We start from the raw sequence: 22,162 nt of genomic DNA on the forward strand, positions 1-22,162 counted from the left end.
CCCCTTCCCCAGCTCCTCCCAGATTCCCTACCTACCCACCTTTACATGGTCCTTCCCCACCCTCATTCATCAGATTCAATCTCCATTACCCATGTGTGGCTTCCTACTGGGGCCTGGTCAAGGTACCATGGCAATATTCTTTCAGAAAGCTGCCTCTCCTCCCAACAGCTTGGGTCTTGGAGCTCCTCAGCCAACCTCAGCTAGGGGCGAGACTTCGTATTCACACCTCCTCTCTATGTTTAGATTTGGTTGGGCTTGAGCGTGCACAAGGCTGGTGCACGCTGTCATAACCACCATGAGTTCATGTGTCCTGTCTGAAAGCCACTGTCCCCTTGTGTTTACTCACCACCTCTGGTTCCCATAGTCTTCCCGCCCCCTATTCCACAATGATCCCCGAGCCCTGGGAGAAGAGCATGCAGGATAGAGATTCCACTTAGATATAAGCATCCCCTAGTCTCCTATTCTACGTACCCTGGCCTGTTGTAAGTCTCTGTGTTGATTGCCGTCTCCTACAAACAGAAGCTTCTCTAATGAGGCTTGCGGGAACATGATCTACGGCTCTAACAGTAAAGGAGTCCATTGCACACTATGTCCACGTGGCTTGGGCCTGTGACCTGTCTTGTCACAGGTCCTTGTGCCAACAGTTGTGGCAGGTACGGTTGATCTCATGGGGCAGGACTTGCGCGCAAACAGAAGGTGTTTGCTTACTCTCAAGGCATTCATGGCACTCTTGCAGCAATGGGCACGATGCAGGTGCCCGGCCTGCCTGTTTCACAGCGAGGTGAGAGGCTTTAAAAAAAAAATCTTTAGATCTATTCTTTGATAGTTTCATAAAATACGTAATGTGTTGTGATCGTGTTTACCCCTGTTCTCCTCCTACCCCCTACCTCTCCTTCTGGTCCCCTTCTTCCCAGGACGGCACTCTCCTACTTCTGTCTCTTTACGCATACGTCACTGAATTTGGTTAGGGTTGCTCTCCTGTACCCAGACCTAGGGTTATTGACTAGATCGTTACGCCGAGGTACTCTGCAAGAGTGGATAAGGCTGCTCCCAGAAGCTGTGGATTATTACACAAAAACTTCCAAAACCAACAAAACAATACAGGCTACTGACACCACTCCTGTTTTCCACCACCACCACCACAACTAGACGGTAAGAGCGAACATCCTTGCTTTGGTTGCTGGACTTAGAGTCGTCACACGGGAACCTGACTAAAACTCCTGTTTTCTGAAGTAATGATGATGATGATGATGATGATGGTGATGGTGATGATGGTGGTGGTGGTGATGGTGATGATGATGATGGTGATGATGATGATGATATAGCAGACATTTTGATGGAGATGGTGTTGCAAAGGTTTTCAGGCCTTCTTCCCAGAAGTGGCTCTTGGTTGCCTGAGGTGGCGGCAGTCTCTTCTTGGCAGCTGAGCAGCAGTTGAGTACGTGGGTTACGTTCCCGTCTCTCCACAGCACTCCAGGGCAGAATGCTCAGGTCTGTGTGTTACAGCAGCAGTCGTAGTGCAGAACTCTGAATGCAACCAATTCTCACAGATTTCTGCTCCAATGTCACTCAGGTGACATTAACAGCCCCTTCCAGTTCTGCAACCCATCCTCTCATGCTAACTTCCTCTGTCCCTCCTGACGGGCCACTTGCTAGCCTCCAGTGAGACTGCTTCTTCCCGGTCCAGAGTTCCACACCACGCCCCACCAATGCCTTCTGTAAAGATTCACCTCCTGTCTTCTGACTTCAAAAAGGCTGCTCTGTGCTTCCCTCACAGACAGCAGAGCCAGGTTCTGAACTGGACCCGTCTCTGCAGCATGGACCAGCCCCACCCAATTCAGATTAGTCAGAATCCAGTTTCCATCCATGTTCCCCCTTCAGGAAGCCTCTTGTGTACAAAGGCTCGAAGTGGTTAAAGAATATGGAGCCAACAAGATGGCTGCAGAGGGGGGATGGCTCTGGGGGTAAAGACATATTCTGCAGAGCCTGAAGACCTGAGTTGGATCCTGAAGAGTCACATGTTAGAAGGAGAGAACCAACTCTCACAAGTTTTCCAGTGAACACCACACAATCACCGTCTCTCTGTCTCTCTCTGTCTCTCTGTCTCTCTCTGTCTCTCTGTCTCTCTGCCTCTCTGTCTCTCTGCCTCTCTGTCTCTCTGCCTCTCTGTCTCTCTCTGTCTCTCTGTCTCTCTCTGTCTCTCTCTGTCTCTCTGTCTCTCTGTCTCTCTGTCTCTCTGTCTCTCTCTGTCTCTGTCTCTCTGTCTCTCTCTGTCTCTCTGTCTCTCTCTGTCTCTCTCTGTCTGCCTCTCTCTCTCTCTCTCACACACACACACACTCACACACACACACACAGAGACAGAGACAGAGACAGACAGAGAGACAGAGACAGAGAGACAATAAATGTTTAAATGTAATTTTAAAAACATTTGAAGAATTGAGTGCAACTGTCCCCTGACAATTCTGCATGTTTCCCTGACCGTGTAGGCTGCTCCATCTCAACTACCTGGTGGTAACACCTGGCACACATGCGAAACCAGCGGCCAGGAGACTGGGATGCACCCGCCATCCCTTTCTTGTATTGTGAATTGATCTTTGATTTACAACAGTTCTGCATGCATGTGGGTTGACGTTCATAAATTTCTACTCCTTCCAGCAACAGCTCCAGGAACAGAGAAGGCTGAAGAGCCGTTCATCTACTTGCGAAATCAGTAGAAATATTCTAATAAAGTTACCGCTTTTTGGTCTTGGGAGTCTTAGCTTGGTTTACCATGCGTTTAATTATCTCTCCAAGGTTGAGGTGCTGGTAACGAGTAGACATCATAAAGGCATCACTTCTTAAGTCTAATTTCAGTTGTGTAAAGTAAACACTGAATGCAAATATGTTGATCAACATTCGAGGAACTCAAATGTTACTTTTTCTAAATAGAAAAAAAAAATAAAGAAACCCATAGAACCCACCCATAAGTCAGATTATCTGGGTTGATGAAAACTGGAAAAATATTTCGTTAGCATCAGGGCATAGAAAAGGCGCCCAGCTGACTGAAGCTACTCCCTCTAAACCTGTGGCTTAGCAAATGGTAAGGTGCGGTGAGGTACGGTGAGGTATGTGAGGTATGGTGAGGTATGTGAGGTATGAGGGTGAGGTATGGTGAGGCACGGTGAGGTACGGTGAGGTACGGGCGAACCTGGTGCAGCAGGGGAGCCTGCTGGCTTCTCCTGGTCTGCTCCTCTGCTCGGCCTAACTCTCCAGCTCCCATCTTCAGCTTCTCCTTGGCTTTGTCATAGTTGTGCTGGCAGCACTTCCAATGGAGTGCTCTCCTTACCCTTTTGAAGTCGCTTGTTTTCTAGAATTTTGCATTTATGACAACTGAGGGGCCGGAGGAATTTGTAAGCCAGAGCTGATCTATTTTAGGATAAAAAGCCAAGGAGGACAAATAAAAGGCAGAGAGGCAGAGAAATCTCACTGGCGTGGGATGGAGCAGTGGTGCCCCACGAAGATTAACCCTTTTCCAAACTGTAGTTAGCGCATAATACTCCTTGATGGGCAGAGCGGCCCCTGAGCCTCTCCACATTGGCTTCATTACTGGGAGCAGCGTGAAGAAGCCTCCTCGGGGCTGAGGTGGATGGGCTTAGTGAAAATGCTCCACAAAGACCAGAGGGAAAGCTCTGGAAACTGCTGGATCATCAGATCAATAGACTCAAAGGTGACTGAGTTAGGTAGCTTTCTGCCGTTTAAACATTTGCGCAGGGACTATCCCCATGTAGCCTTTTATTGACAGCTACAGATCAATGGTAATTTTTGATCATTTTCAACCTACATAAACCTATTGACCCCTTGGCCACCTTTGGGGCACTTCAAGTCGTCAAAAATAATCAGAGGAGATGGTGTAAAATTGTCAGACTGCCGAAGACTCCAAGTAGTCTCCCGTGTCCCCAGGAGCGGAGTTGAGAGGTTAAAATGTAGTTCGAATTATCAGCAGACCCTCAGCCGGCCAAGCCTCCCATAGACTCCCGTCTTCCTGCTTCATAAACGATACACAGATTCGCATCCCAGCTCTGACACATACGCAAATAAATTTTTAAAAAATGAAAGAGGCTGAAAATCACTGGAACTATCAGACGGAGAAACCAGGTTAGGGTTACCAGAAGAGATCTCGTCCCACTTAGCTTGTGGGGCTAATCTTCATTGGTAGATAACAAAAGCTGATCTACCCCTAGAGTAGACCATGTGGCAAGGTTTCCGGCATAGTGAGGATGAGTCGATAACCAAGAAGGAATTGGCAAAAGCAGACAGCATGAAAGGGCCAACCGAGGCCGGATGTCACTGCAATGGCTGAGTGCTTCCCTGACATACAGGAAGCCTCGGTTCCAACCCAACGCCACATAAGCCACATAAGACAGAGCGTGATGGCCGTGGTGGCCATGCCATCGCTCAAACCTGGGAGGTAGACACAGAATTTACAACCCAGGGTCATTCTCTGACACACGGCAAATCCAAAGCCAGCCCAGGACACGTGAGAATCCCAGCCAAACAAGGAAAACAAAAAGTTGTTTAATAATTAAAATCCCAGGAGAGGATAATGTGGTGGGAGAGAGCAGAGTAGAGGAAACCAGAAAGGGAGGAGAGAAACAATGTCAGGGTGAAAACATCCAGAGAGAGAAAGGAGAGAAGGTAGGAGGAGGAGAGGAGGAAACAGAACCTAGAAAACACAGGAGGGAAAGAGAAAAGTGAAGGTAAGCCTGAGGGGTGGGGGGAGGGGCAGCTCTTCAGAAATAACAAAGTAACAAGAGAACTCTTCCCCTGTAAGATGTAATTATACATATCAAGGTACACGTAGGCCAGACTAGAAAAACACTGTTAAAATCACCCTTCGCAGGACCACACCTTGAAACGTCTGTTGCTGGGTTGGTGCCTGAGACCCACGCAGGCCCCGTTTCTGCTGGAGACAGTGGAGGTTTTCAGGCAGGGCCATCTTGAATCCTTTCGCTTTCAAGGATCTGAGCCATAAATGTTTATTAAAAGAATCTATAATGAAATCAGCTCTGTTATTTTTTTTTTTTTTAAACTGGTTGCCGGGAGTATGGTGGAAGACAGTACAGCCGGCTGTTAATCACTAGGTACTCACGTTGCGGAAAGTGTTTGATAGTATTGCCATCTAGGGGCTGAACAGAAGTCTCTGCTCTGAGGTAAACCGGAGCAGGGCAGTCGCCACTACTGACAACAAGCAAACGCTTTTGCTTTAGAGCCCACGTGGTTCTCCGGTTTCTTGCAACAAAAACTGTCTCTTGAGTGTGCCCCAGCCATCTACTTTCTTATCCACGATCCGTTAGAGGTGACTCTGGGTCACTTTGGGGCGTCTGCCTTCATTGGCATCTATTACTGACTCTTCCGAACAAAGAATTATTCTTTTTTGCATTATTAATCTTACCCGTGTTTGCCCTATTTCCAGAGAAAAGAAATCATTTGTCAGAAAAGGATGCTTGTAATCAGGGCTGGAAGCGCTGTCGGATTTAATATTCATTGTGGTCATCCTGGTTCGATGCTATATTTATCTAAAAGACCAATCCAATGTTGTGGAGAAATAAGTTTTTAAATATTCATGATCTAACTTTTAATATTTTAAAAAAGAGAAATTAGTATTTCTGTAAAATTTGTTTCATAGTCTGGCCGCTTAGCAAATGTTTAAATATTAAAAGATTTCGGGAGGTTAGCGTGTAATATCATAATGGGACTTACTGAAACAGGAAAATTGACTTTACGAGCCTCAGATCCATAAAGGAAATTGTATTTTCTCTGTCCAGGTTTCTCACAGAATAGGAGCGATTGCTCAGCTGAAACTTAAAACCAGGAGTGGGAGGAAAGCTCCGAAAATATATCTACAGTTTTTAGTTGTACTTTTTTTTTTTTCAGTTTCCAAATGACATTTGGAAGTCCCCAAAGTAAGGACCAGACCTTCCTCATAACTGTGCCTGAGTTCTTAGCCACCACCTGTGAGAAATTACTCTTCTCCCTACCTTTACGCAACCAGTAAAAGAAACACTTGATAAACTGTCAATGTCACATTTAAACATCAAACAACGCACACTGGTCACATGTATCATGACAAATAAATGGCATCACTCAGCCAAAACTCAGTCATGATGGTTTATACCCAGGTCATGTTTCACAGAAATATCCCCTCTCAAAACTTGCGTGTGTGTGTGTGTGTGTGTGTGTGTGTGTGTGTGTGTGTGTGTGTGTGTGTGTTTACTCATGCATATGTTGTTACCCCCCTGTTGCAAGCATAATTCCTACCTTAAACAGACATATCTATCTAGCCCAGATTGGCAAAAACGCCCCAGGGCCTTTCAGAGTGCTAAGATTCTTAGCCCCAGCTAAGTTATGCAAAATATGTTAGATGTCTCTCTGCAAGCAAGAAACAAACAAACAAACAAAAGTAATTCTCCAATCCCTTTCTTCTTCTTGATCGGCAGAGGCGAAATTCTCAAAGCCTAGATACCAATCACTCTGGGCGCTTCTCATGGTCTTAGTTACGCTGCTGCTACCAGATAGGAATGGCTTCACGTTTACTTTAATACAGACTTCTCCGAGGGGGTTTGTACGTTTTCAGTTCAGTGGTTTGTTGCTGTTTTCTCAAGTTTGTCTTATGGAATCTGTAAGATATAAATGCACACCAGCATAGTAACAGGGGGAGGCTGCGAGGCAAAGGGGTCTCCTGTACAGACAAGCAGCACTGGGGACTAGGATTGTCCTGTCCTGGCAGCACTCACAAGGACTTTCCATCACCCTGGTGACAGCCCTCTGTGGTCTCTGGTATGCAACTTGGGGCCAACGGATCTCCATGGAACTAAATGGAGTTCTCATCCCGGGCATCACAATTTGTAGGTTGGTGAACTCTGAAAACCCAAAGGTCCCATGTGATTCGACTTCTCCACCGATCTGAAACCATATAACAGTGCGATGGTCTCAGCCTTCCGAAGGCTGTGACCCTTCATTACCATGCCTCATGTTGCAGTGACCCCCCAACCATAACATTCTTTGCCTTGCTACTGTGCAGCTGTCATTTTACCACTGTTACGAGCTGTAACGTAAACATCTGATATGCAGAATACCTGATTCTCCACCCGTGAAAGGGTCATTCAACCTCCAGGTTGAGAATTTCGCTGCATGCCTTGCTGTATTCAAAACAAGAGCAAGCAAGATAACACCTACCTTCTCCCCAGTGCTAGTCGAACCTTGGCTGTAGAGCTATGCTATAGTTGCTGAAACAGTGTGTCCCTGACTTGGCCCTGCAGCTCAGGGAATGACCTTCTATCCTCTTCTTAAGGACACCTAACCTGCCATCTTTCTTACAGGGATCAAGCCGTCAAGCCCATCTCTTTGGCTTGGAACCATTCACGACGTACCACATCGGTGTGGCAGCTGTCAACCGTGCAGGGAAAGTGTCAAGCCCCTGGACCCTGATTAAGACTTTAGAGTCTGCCCCAAGCGGACTGATGAACTTCACAGCGGAGCAGAGAGAAGGCGGCCGGGCTCTGCTGCTGCAGTGGTCAAAGCCAGTAAGGACCAACGGAGTGATCAAGGTAAAGTCCACCTTGCGTCATCGTCCACATGAATAGATGAGCCCTGACACACCATCAGGCCACTGTGAGAAAACCAGCTTCACAGCCGGGCTAATTCTCCTTGATGGCTCCTCTAGGCACTTCACCCCAGATCAGTGAAGAACAGCCAGGGGAGGGGCGCCATGGGCCCAGCAGTGTGCCGAGATTGCCCCATCTAATCCACCCATCAGCCTCACTAGGTGGGACCCACTAAACTTGACGAGGCTCGTAAACGTTAAGTAGATGCTTTGGGGCAAAATTGCCAGAGCAGAGGTGGGATTTGAAGTCAAGGAATCCCAAAAGCTCTGAACTCTAAATGACCCTGGCCTTCCTGCCCCCCAGAGCTGTCTTCCTTCCGGAGTTTCCATCAGACTTACCTAATTCACTAAGTAAGACACACCTGGCCTGCTACCCCTTGACTTCCACGCATAGCCCTCAGAAAACCATCTATAAACTGTAGCACGTAGAAGTGTCTTCTCACCAACCTGGGGATGTAAAGGAGACAGAATTTCCGTGAACAGCTCACATGTGAAGCGCTGAACCCTTACCCATGTGAGGTAGACCCACCTCATCTTTTTGATACCCTCCCCAAGGTTGGCAGCAATTTAACCGTCAGTCCTCTCCTCTGGCTTTCCCACTCTGGTCCTTCCCTGGGTCAGGGTGGCAGAACTCCCAGCCACCGCTGCTGTAGCCACTGCCTGCTCCTGTCTTTCTCCCCAGATGGTGGAGATGGCCAAGGTCTACTTCACAGGAAAAAGTTAGGACTTAGCGTCAACTCAGAGTCCTTTAAGAAGACAGGCAATAACAGCTCTAGCCCAGGGGTCTCTGGAGCCAGCTCTAACCTCCTGAGCCTGTCCCTTTCTGGGCTGCCTCTGCTTAACCGAAGGCCCCCAAAGAGGCAAGCCACCCTTCTACCAGCAGACGTCAGACAAGGCTTCCTCCAGGGCAAGAGACCTAAATCCCCAACCCTAAATCCTGAATCTTGGCTCTCAGGCTCTCCCCAGCAACAGAGCTCCCCCTCTACCCATCAAAGCTCTTCCTGTGTTTATTCTCCCTCCCCAAGACTGCTTCTCTAGAATGTGATTGACAATAGGAATATTGACTTCTCTTCCCTTCATCTGCATTTCACCAAATATTTATTGAGCTTCTACTAAGTGCTGTGCACTTATTCAAGAGGGAACAAGATAGGAAAGTCTCCCGCTGTCAGGGCCCTTACATGGGTATGAATAAATGCAGGGGAAAGTGTTGAGTCAAAGAGGGACAGACGCCCAAACGGTAAGCTGGTAAATAAACAAGCAAGGGAGATTCAGGGAGCCATGGATGCTATAAAGAAAATTAAATAGAGTCATGTAATTATGCCTGCTCAGGCTATTTTAAAATGGATAATCATTTGAATTGAGTTGACATTTGAGCTGAGCCCTGAATGACAAGATAGAGGCAGTCATGTGAAGATATAGGAGCAAAAAAAAAAAAAAAAGTTCCAGACAAAATGAACAGCAAATGCAAGGCCCAGAGGCAGGAGTGACCTTGTGTGCTCAAGAAAATAGAAGCTTGTACAGAAGGAGGAGAAGATGGCACCAGGAGAGACTAGAGGCAGGGTGAGCCCAACCTTCTGGGCTGTGACAGGAACAGGGAGTTTGTTGAGAGTTGATTGGAACATCACCAAAGGCTTTAGCAAAGGAACACCTTCCTCACCCCAACTGCACACCCATGACCTGTGAGAGACTAGGGGAGTTTAGAGCCTGTTGGAGAATTCAGGGTAGAATTCAAATTAAATGGCCCAAATCAGAGTGGAAATTGTAGAATGGAGAAAGATGGGGGCGTTGGAAATGTATGTACAGGGGAGAGAGGAGAATTGTAATAACTGGCCAGATATGAAGGAGGAGAGGCAGTGCCTCCTCAGACTGCCTTCTGGGCTCTGACCTTGAGGTGTTAGCTAATTGGGAAGGAAAAGTTGGAAGAGGAACAGGTTTGAGGGGCAAGTAAATAGAAGTCAAAGTCCGGACCTCCACTGGAGGCTGTCACTCCACAGATGTCGGTTCGAGGACAGCCATGTTTAAAACCACAGTGATAGAAGCATCATGAGGAGAATGCAGTTAGCTATGAGGAGGAGATCCTAGAGTCTCGCACTAAGATACAAGGAATTTGGGGATCATAAAGAGGAAGAATAGCCACAGGAGAATGAAATGAGAAAGGACACTGAGAGAGGGTGGTGAGTAGGCAAGGAGAGAAGAGAAGCAAAGAGAAAAGACTAGATGTTGTTGAGATGAGAAGAGACAAGAGAATGGAAAAGTAGACCCAGACCGGGGAAGGGCAAAGTCACTGCAACCTTGACAGGAAGATGCTGTGCTAGAGGATACCCTAATGTGGTGGATTGTGGGAAAGACGGTGATCAAGAAAGATGGAGACTCATTGAAGAAACTTAGGTGGGAAGGACAGCAGAGACATGGGACAGTAGCCAGGAGACTGAGGTACTGAGGCCTTTATAAAAATCAATGAGATGCTAGAGCACACTTAGACGCTAACAGAGATAGTCAGAGAGGGAGAGACCTGGTGATGGAAGAGATGAGGTGTGACATCCTAAGAGTGAAGATCACAGAAAAGGAGGGGGAGTGACAGGTGGCTTTTAACTGGGCATAGACACTTCAGTCCTGGTGAAGATGACCCCAGGTGCTCTTCAGCTCACCTTGGGATACACCCAAACAAACCCACCACTAGCTGAAAATATTACTGAACAGAAAATGTGTTCTAAACACATAACCTCCGAGTGCCATGATTGGCCTACTCTAGATATTCCTATACACACTCAAATTAGCCTTCAGCGGACCAAAACCATCTCCCACAAAGACTATTTTTATAATAAAGTATTAACCGTGTGATTTGTTCAGTATAAAACTGAAGGTTAAGAAAATGGCCGTTCCAATATGTCTCCTCACCAGACTGTAGGTCAGAGGCCATCTGGAGTATCAGACTCAGGACTGACAGGAGTGGAAGGGTAACCAACAGTAGGCAATGTGAGAGCCAGCGAGCCTTCCTAACTTTATCAGTATCTCAATGAAGTAGACTTGATGTCAACAAGCAACTGTGAGGGAGAGAACAGTGCGCTGGCAGTGAGTGGGGAGAGGGCGAGATATAAAATAATTACCTTGGACAATAAGAGAGCAACTGCAAAGAGGAAACAGGGTTAGCTTCTGATAATTAGCTAATAGAGATTTATGAACCAGCCAGACAGTGTTTGTCAGTTCCGTGTAATTACAAAGGACTGCTGCAGAGGTTAAGACTCTGCATGTGATGAGCACAGATGGGCTCGCCCAGACCAAAGGCAATACCACCAAATGAGAGATCAATTCTTCTTGACTTCAAAGCCATCTCCCTCTCCCATGTTGTTATTAAAACCATGTAAATGGGTGTCCATACTATATATATTGTATATATTGTATACATGTATATATTTGTATAACATAATGTGAGCCTACACACACAGACACACACACACACACATACACACACACACTTTTTCCACCCTCAGATCCTGTAACAAGGATGGTTAGCAGTATAACCCCATTCCACAGAAAGTTTGGAGGAAGGCGGGTTGCTCATATAAACCCCACATACCCAAGTCAAGATGAGATCAGGAGCATAGCATATCCATAAACAGGAGATCTGAAGGTTCTTCTTCCCATTCAAACCTCCTGAGGGCCAAGTGAGCCTCAGTATTTCACAGCCTGAGGTCTGGGTCAATGCTTAGATGTTCTCCAACCTTTTAGATCCTACCCCAGTTTTCTGTGGACCTTCCATTAACTGTGACAGATCCTGTGTCTAAAGTCAGCATGCGAATGCTAATGGGTTAGGACCGCTGGGTTCAGGCAGGCTTGTGAATGTTTCAGAGAGACTAAACAGCTGCAAGGACCTCACAGCGCTGACATCCTCCTCTTCCCTTCGTCCTGCAGGCATACAACGTCTTCAGCGATGGGCTCCCGGAGTACTCGGGCCTGGGTCGACAGTTTCTCTTCCGGCGCTTGGCCCCCTTCACTCTCTACATCTTGACCCTGGAGGCCTGCACAGCAGCGGGCTGTGCTCACTCGGTGCCCCAGCCTCTCTGGACAGAGGAAGCTCCTCCCGATTCTCAAATGGCTCCTACCATCCAGTCTGTGGAGCCCACCAGTGTAAGGCTGCACTGGTCTCAGCCCGCTAACCCCAATGGGAAGATAATTCGTTATGAAGTGATCCGCAGATGCTTGCAGGGAGAGGACTGGGGGAACAGGACAGTGCAGGCAGACGAGAACACTGTCTTCACGGAATACAACACGGAAGGGAATGGGTGGGTGTGTACTGACACAGGCCTGCAGCCATGGAGGCTGTACGCGTACAGAATCTGCACGTGGAATTCCGCAGGGCACACCTGTAGCTCTTGGAGTGTGGTAAGAACATCGCAAGCACCCCCAGACGGCCTCTCTCCACCAGAGGTATCCTACGTGTCTACGAGTCCCCTCCAACTGCTGATTTCCTGGTTTGCACCCCGACACGCTAATGGCGTCATCCAGTCCTATAGACTTCAAAGGAACGGAGTGTTCGCTGCTGCCAGTTTCAACGCCAGCACCTTCAGCTACACGGACAGCCAGCTGCTTCCCTTTACAACTTACAGTTACGCTGTCCTTGCCTGCACGGGTGGTGGGTGCTGTACCAGTGAACCCACCAACATCACTACTCCTGAGGCATCTCCAGCAGGAGTCAGCCCTCCGGTTCTTTGGGCCATCGGTGCCCACCAGATAAATGTGTCTTGGTCCCCACCATCAGTCCCAAATGGAAAGATTGCTAAATATTTGCTTCACTGTGATGGCGAGGAGCACTTGGCTGGGCAGAACTTGTCCTTGCTGCTCTCCAACCTGCAGCCTTTCACCCAGTACAATGTCTCCCTGGTAGCCTGCACAAAGGGAGGGTGCACTGCTAGTAGGGTCGCATCCGCCTGGACAATGGAGGCCCCACCAGAGGACATGGACCCGCCCACACTGCACGTCATGGGCCCAGAATCAATAGAAATTACATGGGCACCTCCAAGAAACCCACATGGCCAGATCAGAAGTTATGAGCTTCGGAGAGATGGAGCCATTGTGTATATAGGGCTGGAAACTCGCTACCATGATTTTATCCTTATTCCAGGTGTCCAATATGGCTACTCAGTGACTGCCACCAACAGCCGGGGCAGTGTCTCGAGCCCACTTGTCAAGGGTCAAACCAGCCCCTCAGCTCCCTCAGGTTTACAGCCCCCAAAGCTCCGTCCAGGGGAAGCTCTTGAGCTCTTAGTGAATTGGGACCCTCCAGTGAGGACAAACGGCAAGATCACCAACTACACGCTCTTCATCCGAGAGCTGTTGGAAGGAGAAATCAGAACTATGTGTATTAACACAACACACAGTTCTTTTGGCACACGGTCCCTCGCAGTAAAGCACCTGAAGCCATTTCACAGGTAAGCAGCCAAGCTGGGGTTTCTGGAAGCAAGTCATTGTTCTTCTGTGATACCGTGGCCAATGAGGCTCCCAAGGCAAGATGCATGAGGCCAGTTCCTGCCCTCCTCGTTTAACTACAGCTCGTTTTCTCAGCCTCTGAAGAGTAGAACTCTTACAGGTGATGTTTCGATTTGAGTTTCCCAGAAATGTTGTCAGTTTGTCACCTAGAGTAGGTCCCCAAGCGCTGAGGCCAATCCCCTACCTGAGTTGCAGACCATGAGCAGTTATTAAGCTGAGAGGAGGGCTGGAGAGATGGCCCAGTGGGTTAAGAACTTGGCACCCAAACCTGATGACCTGAGTTAGATCCTAAGCACACACAGAAACAGGTCTGTTCCTATCACTTCAGCTGGTAGGCACATGAGGGGTAAAGTCAAGACCACCAGGTTACCAGCCAGCTACAAACTGGCTGAGTCAATGACCTGCAGATTCAGAGAGAGACCCTGTTCTCCAAAAATAATGTGGAGAGTGACTAACAACCTCAGGCAACTCTCTAGCTTCCAAACACATATATGTACATGTACACTCACACTCATGCATATTCACATATACACATACATGTACACATCACACACACACTCATGCATATTCATACACACACATACATACATATTCATATACACATATATACAATCACTTACCCACACACTCATACACACAGACATACATACACATACACACATATACTCATACATACACATACATATACATTCACACACATATACACATATACACACAAATTGATATATATACATACATATACACACACAGTCACACGCACGCATACACACACACATACACACACACACATTCATATACACAACTGAAATGTGTCAGCCAGAAGTCTACTGTATCAGGATTTGTAGCCCCCCTTCGTGGGATAATGGAGTCTTGAGTGCTGTATCCTCTGTAGGACTCCCTCAGACTCATGACTGCTCAGATAGCAACACTTTGCTAGTATGTGTTGCCCTAGATCATGTCTGCCTTCTGTGAGATGTATTGAAATATTCTACATCAACACTGACTCCAAAGCTTCAGAACCGCTGAGCATTTTCCCCCACCCCATTTCAGATAGCTGTCATTCCCCACAGAAGAGAGCAATAAAGGACATTTTGTGTGTAAAATGTAGTAAAATCAGTAGAATCCCTTTTGTAAAAATGATTTTGAAGTCTGCAAAGGCATTGCTATCCAGCCACCACAGGTAAAACTGAGCTGTAATTATGATGTCCTGGTGTGGAGATTAGACACTGCCACGATTATCTCTGGTGCATAGTGCTGTTTGAATGAAGCATTCATGGTCTTATGCATCTACTCAGGGCAATTATTTAGCATCATATTAAATATTAAACAGTAATTAAAAGCTCTTCAGGTATTCTCCACAGCTAATCTACATGCTATGTGAGTTGGCTTTTATCTCAGGACATTTAAAAAGCCCACGTTGGCGAGGAGCCCTGCATTTTGTCAGATTCCTCTTTATGTGACCGCAACACAAGTATCAAAATCATTCCCATCTTACCCCTCTTCAAGCCCTGATATCTAAAAGGATTTCTAGAGAAAATGGCTCCCAGATGTCAAGGTGACACCCTTTCTAGAGAAAATAAATACATACAAAAACTAAGTGGTAATCCTAGGAAGGACACATAGGGGTGTATGGAGGAGTGGAGTCCTCTCCGTCAGCTGACGTGGTGACACTGGGGAGCTATAAGAGAGTATCATAGCTGTAGCAGTTGATTTCCTGTCCTTTTTGTTTCTGTGGGTTTTAGATCATATTAATAATTACTAGACACAATGAAAATTAGTATGTCCATCTTCATGCACACCAGCTGGTCAGTAAGTAGGAAGCAGTTTAACAGTCTTCTAGAACCGGAAAGAGAGCACCCCTGACTTTGTTTGTTTGACGTTGTTGTTGTTGCCTTTAGGAGAGAGTCTCATGTAACCCACTGTGGACTAGAACTCATTACATCCTTAAGGATCATCTTAGACTCCTGGTCCTCCTCCCACGTGCTAGAACAAAAAGCTTGTGCCACTGCAGAGAGCTTGTTTTGTTTGTTCAAGACAGGGTCTCATGTCACCTGTGCTGGCCTTGAATTTCTGCTCCTCCTTCCTCCTCCTCCTCCTCCATGCAGGAATTAAAAGCTTGCACGACTCTGCTCAGTCAGGAACTGCCAGGGCTAGGCCTCCGCTCATTCTAGGCAAGCATTCGACCAAGGGAGTCACGACCCTCACTTGACCTAGGACTTGAAAACTACCCACAGCTACTCCAGAATTCCTTCCCTGTGTGGAGAATCAAAACTGACCCGACAGCTTCGTTTAGAAATCTGACCTGGCACGCACACACACAGTGGTGGACCTGCTCCCCGATCAACTGGCAATGCTAGCCCAGTAGAGACTTGTAAGCCGGAAGAGAGAACACAGGAGAGACAAGGTGTGGAGTGAAGAGAATAAAAGAAGTCTGTAGTGGGTACATTTCGAACTGTGATAAAATACTGAGTCAAAAACAGCTTAACAGGGGAAGGGCACATGGGGGTTCCCAGATGAGTCACTTCTTCTCGGTGGGGAAGTCAGAGTGGCAGGAGTTTAGGGCAGCTGGTCACGTGACATCCAACATCAAATAGCAGGTTGGGATGGGTACTGGGGCTCAACTCACCTCCTCCACTTTGTTGAGTCTAGGAAATGGTATAGCCGGCCGGCTCTTGTTTCTGGGTCTTCCCACCTCAATGACCGTCACCAAGGTGACCTCCCACACAGGCATGCCCTTGCCCAGAGGGTAATTATCTCTCACAGGTGTCCCCAGAGGCTCTTCACTTTGGTGTTTCCAGGTCCCGTGAGCTGACAGTTCACACTAACAATCACCGAGTCACAGAGGAAATGGAAAACCTATTGAAGGCGGCCGAAATGCAGAACAGGGAGCAAGCAAGAGCAGAACAGGGACTAACGGAGACGAAGGAGAAAGAGACAACTGGATCTGAGGGCAGTAAGGGGGGGGCAACGGGTAGCTCGAGGGACTGTTGGGGTGTCAGGAAGCCAGCTGGGCACACGAAGAGAGCAGCAAGCACTCACTGGCAGCTGAGACACTCCACGCTAACCAAGGGCCTTTGCCTCGGAAAAGGCTCTGCTATGGAAATCTAACCTTTCCAAGCAGTAGATACCTGTTACAGCAAAACATAATTGATTACTAGAGCTTGACTGGGGAGTGATAAGGTGTCTCTGTGATGGATAATCTAGTGTGTAGGGGGGTTAACTTTGCCCCCCAGAGGTCTTTGTGTGAAGTAAGGGAACCTGTTTTAAGATGTCAGGTATCAGGTGAGAAGATTCATTACCACAGAGACCGGAACATGGCAGTGCCCCTTCATAATCAGAAAACATTCCCAGGGAATGGCCTGGCCCTGTCTGCACAGTAGGAGGAGTCTGGGTTGCATGCAAAGCTGTGTGAAGCACCTTTCACAGTACCTGGGTTTCTATGCTGCAGAGCAGACCAAGACGTTCCTACTCCATACATCTATCTTTCAGCAAGAACTGACCACTCACCAGACAGATGGAGGTCTTTCCCATGAGTTTAAAACTTTTAGAAGATTGAAAATGTTCAACACTTTCCATAAAAATATGATGACTTTATCATCTAAAAAGCTAACGTCATACAAATAAATGTAAATTCTTTTCTTTTTCTTCTGAAAACAAGTAACCTTTTAAAACCTTGACCCAGACAGAATTGAGTCACCCGTGATCCTCCATTGTTTCCTCTAGGTATGAAGTGCGTGTCCAAGCCTGCACTGCCCTGGGATGTACCTCCAGTGAATGGACATCTACCCAAACCTCAGAGATCCCACCTCTGCTGCAGCCAGCCCCACATCTGGAGGTGCAGACAGCTGCAGGGGGATTCCAGCCCATAGTAGCTGTGTGGTGGGCAGGGCCCCTCCAGCCACACGGAAAAATCATATGCTTTGAGTTGTACAGAAGACAGACCGCATCCTGGCCTGGCACGTCCGGTCCACTGTTAATCTACAATGGCAGCTTAAGCTCCTTCACGGATCGAGAACTACTACCTTTCACGGAGTACGGATACCAGGTATGAACTCTGTATGTCTTACAAAATTCAAGCTAGGATGGTGCGTACCCCTCAGAGAGCCCTTCTACAGTGCACCTTGCAATTCCAAAAGCCGCTTAAAGAGTGCGGTTTCACAGAGAAGGTTGTAACACCCTTTAAATCTTTCTAAGCGGCTGGTGAGTGGAGGAAGGCTATCATTTACCCTCTTCATTTTCCCGGTCCTCGGTCCCGATGCTTGGCTTTTCTGTAGGTTGCAGATGGATTGTTTGTTAGTGGTAGGTTTTCTCCTGTCAGGCTCCCTTCCACCTGTGTTGCCTTGCTCATAAGCATTCCTAAAATCGTCCTGAGGAAAATAACCAGTGGGTTGTAACAAAACAAAGTGAAGCAGAGTGTGGACCTCGCAGGTCTCAGTGCTCAAGGAAGAGCATAGAGAGGAATCAGAAGGCTGTAACTAATCTGCCTGTGGAAACGAAGTCAGTTAAAAGCCAATCCACCCCTCAGTCGGTCGTTTAGAAGACATCGCACATCCCCTAAAAGACTGAGAATTAGGAATGATATCCGGAGTATTTGGCGATCTCTGGGATGTTTGTGAGGCCATTGGATCTGCATGCATTATTCCTGCAGCAGCACGGCCATTTCCTAAGGAAGATGGATCTGATGCATTCACCATCTCCCAGATGAGGGATATACACAGGGCTGCACTCAGACACACACTCCCCTAACACTTGGTTTTACCCAGCACCTTGGAATCTTCAAAGGCAGAAGTCAGAAACCCTGGTAGAATTACCCTCACCTCAGACTCAAGGTCTCTCTTCTGCAGTTCCCAAGCACTGTTCTCCTACGGTTCCCTCAGTTTCGTAGGACCCCATAGCATCTCCTCTACTTAAGCCAGACTTAGTTTCTCAAGTTTGCAGTTCAAAGAAGATTGCTGATGGAGAGGCCCCGAAGGTCAGGCAAACACCGAGAAGAATCTTCAGATAAGAAAGACCAAGCCTGAAAAACTTGTCCGAAGGGCTGTGGCTCCATTGGCAGAGTCTGCCCAGCAGGCAAAACTCCCCAGGTTCTGACCCAGCACTGCACAGCATGGCGACCCTTGCCAGTAATCCCAACACTCCAGAGGGTAAGGCAGGAGAATCACATCAGAAATAACAATAAAAATTACCAGCACTCCGACAGATACAAAGAAGTGTGATGATTTGATTAGAAGTAACATTTTACGCACGAAATAGAGCAACGCAAGACAACACTGGACTCACACAAGTTGCCCAAAGAAGTTAGCATCGAAATACAAATCGACTCTTGAAAAAAATACACAAACATAAATCCAAATCGATTGTTTGTAATTACAAATCTAAAAACTCTCTTAAAAGCAAGAGTGTCCCCTTGGTTGGGTGCCAACTATTTGGTTACGAGATCTAATCTGAATGGATGGGAGGGCTATTTATAGTATTTATTTATTTATCCCATTTACATATAAATGTTTCCACAGAAAGAGTTTTATGATAAGATAGCCATCTAGATAATGCTGACGCAGCTGCAGAGCAAACTAGAGATATGCTTTGCTACATTCTCGTTTTCAATTATGTTGATGTCTGCATGTGTGTGTGTGTGTGTGTGTGTGTGTGTGTAACATGTGAGTGCAAGTACATGTGGAGGCCAATAGAGGGCGTTTGATCCACTTCAGCTGTAGTTGCAGGCACTTTGTATGCTGTTCAGCATGGATATTAGGAATAAACTCGGGCCCATTGCAAGTGCTTCAACCACGCTTGACTTCTGAGACCTCTCTTCAGCCTCCAAAGTACATTGAAAGCAGAACAAACTGAAAGGTTTAGGATAGGATTTTGGCTTGTATCAAAGGACAATACCTATTGTCGCCACCCTCAGAAGCAGAATACCACTAGAAATGCCAGGTCCTGCGTGGCTCTCCATTTGCTTTTTTTTCCCATTAGCTTCATGAAAAGGCGTGAAGTTGTCAACAAGCCCTTGGTTCTCAAGCACCTGGTCCTAAGCAGTTGAAAGGGGCGAGGGCTTTTGGATGTCAGTAACACTCTGGGACCCTGAATATAAACTGCAGATCACATCTTGCTCAGAGTGGCTCTCACTGGGGTGAAGCAGGACCAGACATCTATAGAAGTCTCAGCTCCTTAAGGCATTTAGGTACCAAGCATGCGTTGGATCTCTAGTTAGGGCTCTTACCGGGAGTGAAGGAGGATCAAAGGATGCTTGCCAGAGGATGAGGACTCACATGATGCTATTGCTTTATAACTATTCCTGCTAGCTCTGAGTCCTTGTCTTCTTCTCCTACACTTCACCAACACTGCTGGCATCACAAGTGTGAGCTATCACATCCAACTTATTCTAGGTTGTTTTAGAGGCAGAGTCTCACTGCAGCCTTGGGTGGCCTAGAACTCAAATGTAGATCAGGTCAGCCTTGAACTCAGGGACTTCCTTCCTTCTGCCCCATCTTTGTCTGCATCACCAAGTGCTGACATTAAAGTGAGCACCACAAAGGACATCCCACCTTAGTCTTCTTAAAGAAAAGCCCTACTGTTTACCTATAGGGGGGAAATGAGGTCAGGACTTACTACAGAAGTTCCTGTCTCAATCAATCAAACTGTGTTTTCCTTGTAAACGTATTCATTCATCCCCTGTCGTTGTCATATGGTTTTGGTGTGTTCCTCTGGATTTTGGAAGTAAGAGTTAGTGTTGAGTAAAATAACACGTTGAGAAAAGTTGAGTCATTTCCATTTCAACACAGCTCCTGGGAATCTGAGATTCTACAGAGTTGAGCACTGAAAGATAAGTTGTAAAACAAACAAAAAACAAACAAACAAACAAACAAACAAAGACCAGGTAGGGTATAAAATCTGAATGAAGGTGAGAGGAAATACCTGTTTGTATTTCACGAGGATGTGCAGGTGGCTTTGTTGAACAATGCATGCTGAGTCCTATTAGAGATCCAGTGGTCCTCATGAGTACGGAATAAAGGGCTGCCTACTGGAATCTGATTCTTAACCCCACCTGCCTCCCCGCTGAATGGAATCTTTCCAGGAAGAGACTTTCCCTTAAACACTACTGTTAGGCAGAGCCATGGGATACCTCCATGCCCTAGCTGTTTCCCCCTAGAATACTTTCTGCTTTGAACACTTCCCAATTGGACTGTGCTGACCTACTCTTTATACTGCAAACTTCTCTCAGAAATTCCTTGATGGAAGAGTAAGCCACTTAGGACAGTGGTCTTCCACAGGCTTCGGGGAAAGTCTGGTGTGACTCTCTGCTGAGCTGTCCAAGGCTTGTGCAGAGTTGAGGGCGGAACCCAGGGTCTCACACATGCAAACTGAGCAAGCCTTCTACTCTGAGCTTTGCCCCCAGCCCTGTGCTTTAGCTTTTACCTCAGGGAGAGACGTCTGGCTAATGAGCAGCTCCAGGTAATTCTGCATTCATATTCATACTCTTGCTTAAGGCAATGACTCACCATGGAGTTGCTGGGGCCTGCCAGGGCTCCCCTTCACTGACTCGCGCTGACAGGGACTTAATTAGCTCTCCTGAAACTTCCCCACACTGACAGATTTTTGCAATAAGCATCCCCCAACACACTCACAAGCTTCTGGTGCCTAGTGACTGGATGAATGAGAATCTACAGCCCAACCATACAGGAGGCTCTCTGACTCACTGAAGTGAGGCTCTGGTCTTGGGACTAAAGCTGAGGGAGCCAGGGTAGGCAGGAGGCTGCTGCTTTCTGACCAGCTGACAACGTTGTTTCCCAAGAAGAAGATAGAGGGAAGGTCATGAAGGGGGGTCTTTATAGTCCCCACCAAAGGTAAATAGATTAAAACCTCAGTAGGGCACTGTGGGTCCCCACCAAAGCTACCAAAGTACACGTGCTGAGATAGAAGGGCAGGAGAGACAGTGGCATCCGGTCTTTTGGATACTCAAACAATTTTGGCTTCTTCATGCCTTTCCCCATTGTCTTAGTTTACACTTGTAACAAAATGTCCCAGGCCATCTCAGTTAGGGTTTTACTGCTGTGAACAGACACCATGACCAAAGAGACTCTTGTAAGGACAACATTTAGCTGAGGCTGCCTTACAGGTTCAGAGGTCCAGTCCATTATCATCATGGTGGGAGGCGTGGCGGTGCCCAGGCAGACATGGTGCTGGAGAAGAAGGCAAGAGTTCTACATCTTGATCTGCAGGCAGCAGAAGGGGACTGTCCTTTGTAGGCAGCCAGGAAAAGGCTCTGGGTGGAGCTTAGACATAGGAGACCTCAACACCCACCCCCATAGTGACACACTTCCTCCAACAGGCCACACCTACTCAATCAAGGCCACACCTCCTAATAGTGCCACTCCCTGTGGGCCAAGCAAGCATTCAAAGACTATGGGAAGGAGGAGGGACATTTATTCAAACCACCACACAGAGCATGGACTTACACTGAAAACACTTATGTTTCACAATTCTGGAGATTTTGAAGTTCCAAGGTCCAGGTGCCCATAGAGGCCATGTCTGGTGAGGGACGGCTCTGCTTCGTATTTCTATATCTTTGTATCTCACAAAGGAGAGGGAAAGGAGCAAGGCAAGAGGGAAAGGACACAGAGGGGGCATCTAGTCTCCTCTCCTCAGGGCACCCATCACATCTCTGAGGGACCCTTATGACAGGAGCTCATCGCCCTGTAAGACCTACCTCCAAACACCATATCCGGATCCAAGACACCACACAATAAGATAGTTCTTCCCTCCAGACCCAAGCCATAGAAAGGGTTAGCTACAAGGGTACGAAGAAAGTCACATCATTTTGGCTTTTATTCATTTTTTTAAATTTATTCTCTTTTTGTTTGTTTCCTTATTTATTGTGAGTTAGGGTCTTAGTGTGTGGCCCTGGCTGGACTTGAATTCATAGAGATTGGTGTGCTTGTGTCTCCAGAGTGCTGGGGTTAAAGGCTGGTGCCCACACAGCCCATGTTAATTTAGCCTTCTCTCGATCGACCCACGTCATCTACAGCTTGTGAA

At 47.2% G+C, this 22,162-nt stretch overlaps 1 protein-coding gene across 1 annotated transcript in view; it reads left to right on the forward strand.

Moving 5' to 3' along the window:
* Ush2a (usherin) overlaps positions 1 to 22,162 on the forward strand; it is a 670,292-nt gene that overhangs the window by 610,119 nt on the left and 38,011 nt on the right. Inside the window, exons 61-63 of the mRNA XM_032915475.1 lie at positions 7,359 to 7,586; positions 11,555 to 13,071; positions 16,853 to 17,174. Of these exons, the coding sequence (XP_032771366.1) occupies positions 7,359 to 7,586; positions 11,555 to 13,071; positions 16,853 to 17,174 (2,067 nt within the window). The remainder of the gene's footprint in view (positions 1 to 7,358; positions 7,587 to 11,554; positions 13,072 to 16,852; positions 17,175 to 22,162) is intronic.

The sequence above is a fragment of the Rattus rattus genome, chromosome 10 (assembly GCF_011064425.1).
Source record: "Rattus rattus isolate New Zealand chromosome 10, Rrattus_CSIRO_v1, whole genome shotgun sequence".
Taxonomy (NCBI): Eukaryota; Metazoa; Chordata; class Mammalia; order Rodentia; family Muridae; genus Rattus; species Rattus rattus.